The following is an 8,744-nucleotide window of genomic DNA, read 5'->3' as shown; positions in this document are numbered from 1 at the left end:
AAAAAAAAAAAAAAAAAAAAAAAAAAAAAAAAAAGCTAAAAAAAAAAAAAAAAAAAGGTTAAAGCTATTTCCCCAAAACTAGAAAAAAGGTAAAAACTGGGAGAGAAAAGGCTAAGAAAATTGGAAGATTAGTCTATGAAGTGCAGTATATAAATCCTAGGAAGTCCAGAAAGAAGACTAGTTAGTGCAAGTGAGGAGATTGTCAAAGACAGAAATCAAGAGTTCCTACAGTGTAAGGACCTAAGTATCTAGATTAAAGGGACCTGCTGCATGTCCCACAAAGAATGAAAATAGGCTCAAGGAACGTCATGAAGCTTCAGATTAAAGTGAAGACAGAATATAAAGCTCCAGTGACGGGGAAATGAAAGCACCTGGCAAGGATTGGCATCAAAATGGGAGCAGATGTTACTGAAAGCTAGAAAATAAAGGAGCAATACCTTCAGAATTCCGGAGGGAACTCTTTTTTTTCACTAAAGTTTTATATCCAGAAAAACTTATCAGTGAAATGTGGCATTAGACTAGAGATAGTTTTAGACATACAGTTCTGTAAAATGTACTTTTTCCAAGCAGGCTTTGTCAGAAAGCTACTGAAGATACATTCTGTTAAAACAAGGTGATTCCCCTCTCCCCCCAAAAGAAAGAAAAGTAAAAAGGAATATAGGACCCAAGAAAACAGTAGAGAAGGGGCAGGGATTTACCTAGAGGAAATCCTGAGCAGCAGCTGTTCATCCATTAGGTTTAGAAAAGATCCTGTCCAGATTCAAAAAGGAGGATAAAGAGTTCCAGGGAGGATTTTGTCAAGAAATAAAAATGTAACAACAGATTCTTAATTACATCACTCAACTCAATAAACTGAGAAGAGATTCACAGTTCTACTTGAAATGCTAGGAATAATTTTTTTTTTGTGGCGGGGGTGGAAACAGGGTCTCACTATGTAGTTCAGGCTGGCCTTGAGCTCACTTTGTAGCCAAAGCTGGTCTCAAACTTGCAGTGATCCTTCTGCCTCAGCCTCCTGAGTGCTGGGATTATAGGCATGCACCCATGCCCAGCTAGGGATAATTTTTTAAAATGGGTCGGTTATTGAATCCAGAGCAAACAAAAATTGTACACAAGAAATATAATATACTGACACCCAGTTGTAAAAATCTTTACATAATTTTAGCAAATGCTGAATATTAACATGAACAAAATTAGTCAGATAGCCGTGTTAAAAAGAAGGCAAGATTATGGGGCTCGATGGGGATACGAGAAAGTTTATCCTTCATGGTGAACACATCACTCAGAACAAGTAGAATTTGTGTTGTTCCTGAAGCAGAATCTCTGGATAAAGACTTGTTAAAACAGCCCCACCTGATTCAGTGTCTTGATTCAGTGTTTCTGGGGTGTGGCCCAAGAACTTGCATTTCTAACAGATTCCAGGGACCACTGTTTGGGAGCTGGGGGGTTAGAAAGTGAAAGAAACTACCAGAAAAAACAGTTGAAATTACTCATGTGGGGTAGTAAGAGTGAAGATGACTGGCATTTCAATTATGAATCTCTTAAGTGCTTTTGGCCTTTACATTGTGTTTTTTGTATCAGGTACTTTTATACTGTTTTAAGTTTTTATTAAACCAAATTAGATATTGATACATCCTTGCATATAAGCTCATGCAGTTCACCCATAGCAGAGTCCTGTGGTCTTCACGCAAAGGCCATGTCTTTCCATTTTCCTCAGAGCTCTAACAAATAAATTAACTGGTATAGGGACTTGGGCACAGCCATCTAGGACTATGTAAAGCAGCACAGGGCACTATACTTCTTTTGCCATCTCCTGAGCATGTTGCTGTCATGCTCAGCACAGTAATATTCTTGATATTCATTTCTCTGACTTGAAGAGATGGTTAATTGTACATTAGGCATATCATATTCAAGGAAGTAGAGGAAACTTTTGAGGGTTTTACGTGTGTGTGTGTGTTTCATTTTTGGTGATACTAAGGGATTGACCCCAGGGCTTTTGTATTAAGCTACATCCTAACTCATTATTTTTGTTTGTTTTTTATTTGGAGACAGGGTCTTACTAAATTGCCCAGGCTGGCCTTGAACTTACAAACCTCCTACCTTACTCTTCCACTATGATGGGATTCCAGCCGTGTGCTAGTCTAGCAGGTCACAGAACTGTGGTATTTTACATTTCAAAATAAAATAACCATTAGTTATCTAGAAAATTTCCTTCTGCAGAATATCTTACTGACTACATTAGGTGTTACCACATACCCATTTAGGTCTGTAATCTACTCAACACCTCCATGTGAGCTGGTAGAAACAAGCATGTCCTGTTCCCTTCTGCACCCACCACCCCGGACCTTTTCATTGAATACCCATTCTCTCTTCTTTTTAGTTCTGCACCAGCTCTGGCTGAAGACGCTGTCTTGAAGCAGAAGTGTTTACTGACTACTGAGCTCTAGGAGACTGCTCCTCCCAGCTGGTAACTGGAATGCCCAGCACTCTGTAGCAGTCCGTCCTGGAATCTGTTCCAGCTGGAATGTGTTGAATTCTGGAGTCTGTCCTTTGCATTTGGTAAAAGAGCTCTACCTGCATTTAACTTCAACTCCATTTTAAAAGGCTACATTTTCCGTCCAACTGGAAGAATTTAATCACCCTGTGTACTTTCCTAGAGGAAGGTATCTGGTCTTTTACTTTCTATAATTCCGTTAGAGTTTGTAGTTCCTGAATCAAGAGATTACTTTCCCTGCACTTTCCTTCAAACTCTTGGCTCCACCTAGTGGTTGTAACTGTTTAGAACGACTTTATAACCGGATTGCCGCTGGCAGTCATCACAACTGCTGTTTCCCTCTGTAGTATAAGGGTAAGCATTCTTGATCTGAATGCATGTTAAAGAAGTTGTACTTTTCCATGCATTAATTGTAAATCAGGAATTTAGAAATTGGTGCACATGCTACCTAGCTAGATTTAGAGCCAGTTCTTCTTACAGTTAGTATAATACTAAAGAGAAGTTGAGAATACAGAAGGTTTTTAATGTCCCCCCTACTTTTGACTTCTTATGAAGTGGCTATCTTCCTGTGAATTAGCCACATAAACATTGAGAACAACAGATCGATCAGTGTCCCATCATATAATTTTACAGCTTTGCTGTCCCACAGGAAGTATTCCCATGTACCACACTAACTTTGCAGCCTGACGGGGCAAATTCCTAATCAAGAGACCCTAGGCATTGACCCCGGGCATCCACCTACCCTCCTGAGCCAGGTGAGGTGTGCAGGCCATTTTGGACTTCAGTAATAAAGGCAGTACTCCACATCGGTACCTGTGTGGACATAGCTTCCATTTCATTTCTATATAAGCCCAATACATTGAGAGCTTTCAAACTGGAAAGAAAGAAGAAACAAAAACACCAAGACAGAGGTAGGGAACAGGGATAAGGATGACAGGATTTTGTTTCTTAAATGCCTACCATGTGTGAAATTCTGTGTCGCATACTAAAAGACGTCACCCTGCAGTAGGGATTTGGTTAGTTAAAAGACTTCTCAAGTTTTCCTCCGTCCCTTTTAGCCAGTACAAGAATTTGTGGATGTTAAAGCAATACCTGTGCATCACAGAAGAGTATACAGATATCCACCTGTTAATCCGAAAACTCACAAATAACACTAATGTAGCTTTCAAACTGTAGACTAAGAAGTAAGCCCCAGTTGCTATGGGAAAAAACGATCTGGAAACTATGTTGGGAAAGTCATCAGTCATCAAGGACTGAGTTAAACTATACCTCCTAGGAATTGTTTTTTAATTTTTCTGCCCTGAAATGTGTATATGATTGAGCATTAATTTGTACTACTCAGTATAAAAGAGCATCCAGTTATGTGGTCTTTAAAAATTTCATGGTTTGAACTATCTCGGGCTCCCTGTAGCATACTTATGTGTGGAGGGAACCACAGTAGGATTAAACTGGAAACGCAGCAATTTTAATCTTGCACTGTTTCCCAGGGAGCTGTATAGATGGGAAAGCACTTTTCACAAAACATTTTTGCTAAAGGAGAAAAAGTTGGCACTTCTTACTGGCTGCCTCCCCATAGCCATTATGCTAAGCTTGTGAGTTCCATTGGATTGCTCTCGGCAGCCCTTGGTTATACTGTAAAACACGCTTTCTTGCAGCTGTGGCACATAGAACCTTGACCTGACCCAGGACGTGTTGAACTGGGCATCAGTTTTTCAGTGCCTGACAACCCTGAGTGTCCTGAGGGGTCAGTGTTGTGTTCCTAACCGCAGAGCAGCTAAAGGCATTGTGCCTTGGAAGACCTGAACTTCCCGTCCAGTTTAGAAGGTAGTACGATGCTTATCTTAAACTTTCCAAAATTTAGGAGTTAAGCTGAAAATATTTCATCACCTTTCTGTCTTCGGGTACCTATAGTCTTGCCAATCAAAATATTGATAGGAACTTTCATTTGAATCTCCACTAAAAGTACAGTATCCAAACATGAAATGGTAAATATGAATGATGGATTATCCCTGATAGATTAGATACCTGACAGATACAAGATTCCTGTCACCTCTGCTGCCAGTGTTGTCCCCAGAGCTGCCACACTAGCTCATGCTGTTCCGTTCCCCTGAGAACAGCAGTGGTGGGAAGAGGCAAGGCTGAGGAGCGCTGTGGCTGTGGGGGCAGGCAAGGGAAATGTCTGTCTGAGAAGAGGGAAGCATGTGCGAACCCGTGGAGGAGGCTGGCGAAGAGGCTGGAGCAGACACTGGGTAGGAAGGCAGCTGGTGACACTGGGCTGAGGTGGGAGGGGCCGGAGAACACTGCAGGCCTGCTTGATGGTTTCGTGCACAGGAAACAGTGTTGCAGAAGCTGCTCCACTGTCTTTGCACAGGGAGCAGCCAGAAGGTCCTGGTAGGAGGACAGAGGGCTGTCATGGAAGTTGAAACAGGATGAGAAATTGCGGGCAGGGGATATAGCTCAGTGGCACAAGTGCCTGCCTGGCAAGTACAACATCCTGAGTTCGATTCCTGGTACAAAAACAAAAAACACAAAAAAACCCCCAAAGAAACCAGAATGAGAAATTGCGGCTTTCTGCCTGGACTCTCTTTCAGCAAGTGAGTTCATCATAGTTCGGTTTGTCTGCAGCACCTCCTTTCTAACAAGAGAGGCTCATAGTTATTTCACTCCCACTCTTGGGGAGACTGCTGAGCAGCAGTGAGTAGGTTCCTTGTGTACTTGACAGTTTCATACGTCAAGAAAAATTCTTTTGAAAAAGTACTTCTTACAGTTTTACTAACTTTTTTGGCTTTTATTTGCTTTTGTACAATCTCAGAGGTCCTGTGGACATGAAAGATGAAAGCCTTGACTTTTTCTAGACCGCTTGCTCTAGCATGCTTCTCAATTCAAGCTAAAACTTGTATTTCTGTCTTCTCTTAGCTAAGCCCTGAAAGTTCCACTGTCCCTCTAGAATCTTTGGTAATGGGATTATTTGCCAGTCACATAAAGTCTTTGATATTTTTGTGAGTGAGGATTTAGAAAGAGTTCTTATCTTCTCACTCAACGGAGGTCACATGCATGTCCTCTAAAGGCTAGAGATAGTACATACTTCAGCACTCAGCTCTGCTGGCACAGCACAGAAGCAGCGTGGACAGCAATACGCATGAACGTGGCTGTGTTCATTAAAGTTTTATTTACAAAGCATCCGTGTCCCTGATTTCCAGCTTTGTAGAGTGGATACCTAGAAGACAGGTGGGGGTTCAGATGGGCTCTGCAGTGTCATCTGTCACTTGGAGGCACCCAGCCCATCTGGATGTTGCATCCTCTCACACCAGTGGCACAGCCAGACAGGGTGCAGTTTGTGGTGTTGATTCTGTATCTCTGAGAGCTCACTAATTTCTGGTTAATCTTACCATGTAGTTGCTTCGAAACTTGGATAAGTGTGTAGAGTGAAGAATGCATAATTCTCGGTTATTTATCTTTTCTTTTCTCTCAAAAATGTAAATACTGATACTTGAGTGATCAGAGGATGGTTGGAAACTTCCTGTACATTAGCACGCAGAATGAGGAATATGGTTTGTATTATGGAAGCTTTCCCTGAGCTGAATTCTGTGTGTTGTTAACGTACTGGTAGAGCTGTGATTCTCCCCCAGGTCCAGCGGTCGGATCTGTCAGCCCCTACTTTCTCATGCTTGAGACCATAATTCAGTCACTCTGTAGGATTTCTCTTTATCAGAGGTGTTTTTGTGTCATAACCCTTTCCTATCTTCAGATCTGGACACAATAAGTGGTTGGTTATGAGGACCTCACTAACTATTTTGTTTACTTTTTATATGTGTAAAGCTCTGCAGTAGCTTTGAAACTGTAATTTATTTTTCTATCAAGTGCACTATATTCAGTGTGTTCCGGTTTTGTATAACTTGTATTAGAATCACAGCACTAAACTGTGAGTTGTCTATACACTGAAATGAGAAGTGTAGATGTGACCTCATTCAAATAAAGCTTTTGTGAGACACGTGGTGTTTGAGCTGTTTCTTGGGTGTGGGATACCTACCTGCGAGCCCAACAAAATTGTTGGCCCTATTAATAGAAAGGTGTGGGATGAGTGAAGCAGTGGCACAGAATTTGAGGGTGTGACTTTGAGAGTGGAGTCATTTTCAAATGTCAGAAACTTGGTTGGCCACACCCATATTCCAGGAGGCCCGTGGTCATCTCAGTGAGCAGTGTGGGACAGGAAAAAGTTTTCCCATGGAATCTAGGTGCTATTACAGATTTGTGTGTGTGTGTGTGTATGTGTGTTTTTGAGACAGGGTCTCACTATTCAGCTGGCCTTCAGCTCACTTTGTAGCCCACACTAGCCTCAAATTTGCAATGATCCTCCTACCTCAGCCTCCCGAGTGCTGGGATTACAGGCTGCGCCACCATGCCCAGCTCAGAATATTTTTGAGACCTTCAATAGATCACTTCCCAAACCTTGCCTTATTAGCTCCTTCGTCTGAATGCACATATGAAGTATCTGTCACAGCATCTGACAGCTATTACTGCTCCTTCCCTCTCCCCACCAGCCGCTTCCACTCAGTTTGCACCGTGCCACCCTTGTAGGGAGCGGTGCTGCCAAGCTCGTTTTTAGGACTCCTGGGCAGAGCACAGCAATCACCTTACTGGCTTCACAAGTCTTCTGAAAGAAGTTTAGAAGAGTCTGCCTTCCTCTCCCCTCCTCTCTCTTCTGCCTCAGAGAGAGGCAGCACCAGGCCTGAAAGCTTCTCTCTTCAGTGTTGTGCCGGTGGGGTGGGTCCCTGGGTTCAGTTGCCTATGCTGGGAGTGCTCCTAAAAGGAAGATTTTGGTAATAAGTACCAAAAGCCATCAAGCAGAACAATCACCTGCTCTCCGTTCCCACAGGAAGGTGGAAGAGGAGTAGAAACAAAGGGGAGGGAATGCAGATACCATCTTCTGGTCTCAACCATGCTGTTTGCTATCCTGAGTCCAGGCGCTGGGCAGCTGACCAGGCTGTGGTTTGCTGACAGGAAAGGGGGTGACACAGGCGACCAAAACACGCAGATCATCCCAGCATGTCACCCAGGAAGCAGTCTTGTGACAACACCAAGAAAAGCCTGGAGGGGCTAAAGGTACACTTCCTGTCAGTAAAGTTGGTGGCATGGCCAGGCCTGAGCAAAGGCACTCCTGTTGGTCTGGTGGTAAGGTGGTGGTGGCTGCCTCAGGTGGTCTCTCCCTGTCCTCATCCCATCCCAGCAGGCATTCACCCCACTGTGCTTAGATTCCAGACTCCATTCCGAGGAAGGGCAGAGGGAAACAGCGAGTAGCCCTTGTCCTCCACACAGGGGAGCCCCGCTGCTTTGGCTAGCCCTCCACAGCCCACACGGTTGTGTCCATCAGATGTCAAGGGCAACAGACAAGGCTCAGAGGTAGCATGTTCTCCCAAGCTAGCAAATCATGGTGGTGGGGCAAAAATAGACTCTTCTAGATTACCCATCCCAATCCCTCAATGTATAGATAAGGAAACAGCACCAGAGAAGGGCAGGAAGTTGCCCTAGGCCAGATGGCTAGAGCCAGGAACCTAAATCTTCTGTCTTCCAGAGCACCAGCACCTGCTTAGTGAACAGACCAGAGAAGCTGTTCAAGGAAAATCTGACAGGAAAGATCTGACCACTGTAGGCCAAAGGTGCCGGGTGACCAAAGAAATAGGCAAGCATATTCAGGATCACACAGAGTGCAGTTTTACTGGGGACTCAAAAGCATGGTTGAGGGCAACAGCAAGGCCAGTGAATCCCCACAGCTTGGTTCAGAGAAAGGATCATATACAAGAGTTAGGATGAAAGTAGCTTTCATCCAAGCTGAGATGGTCCTGGTTTATCTCAAGCTAGTATAACAAGGATATCAGCCACATTCCTGGTGCTGTCTGGCACCAGGGTCCATTGTAAAGCTCCACATACCACTGTAATGGCTTTGTTTATAGTATGCTGGGGAATGGGGAAAACCAGCCAGGGTTACTCGGGGGCAATTTTGATGCTTACAACTCAAGATGGCTGCAGTCCGGTCAGGCTTTGTTCCTACAGAGACACCTCTAATCACAGCTCTCTGCTGCTCTGGCAAGCAGTAGATACTCAACAAATGTGTGTTCAGTGAAACTTAACAAACAGAGGCGTTCTCACCTAGAATATGGAAGCACACAATATTTTTAAGCCAGCCACTAAATGTGAATTATTCTTGAATCACAACATAACAAATGGGCCCTGTTGGGACTCTGTCTGCCAGTCC

At 43.5% G+C, this 8,744-nt stretch overlaps 1 protein-coding gene across 2 annotated transcripts in view; it reads left to right on the top strand.

The window, feature by feature from the left end:
• Window positions 1-6,482, top strand: part of Epb41l5 (erythrocyte membrane protein band 4.1 like 5) — a 141,793-nt gene extending 135,311 nt beyond the window's left edge. For both annotated transcript variants that reach the window (XM_005397658.2, XM_005397654.2), the window contains exon 25: window positions 2,378-6,482. In XM_005397658.2, the coding sequence (XP_005397715.1) occupies window positions 2,378-2,444 (67 nt within the window). In that variant the 3' untranslated portion in view covers window positions 2,445-6,482. The remainder of the gene's footprint in view (window positions 1-2,377) is intronic.
• Window positions 6,483-8,744: the final 2,262 nt, after the last annotated feature.

The sequence above is a fragment of the Chinchilla lanigera genome, unplaced genomic scaffold (genome assembly GCF_000276665.1).
Source record: "Chinchilla lanigera isolate Chin_1 unplaced genomic scaffold, ChiLan1.0 scaffold00058, whole genome shotgun sequence".
Taxonomy (NCBI): Eukaryota; Metazoa; Chordata; class Mammalia; order Rodentia; family Chinchillidae; genus Chinchilla; species Chinchilla lanigera.
This window is presented reverse-complemented; position numbering and strand designations above follow the sequence as displayed.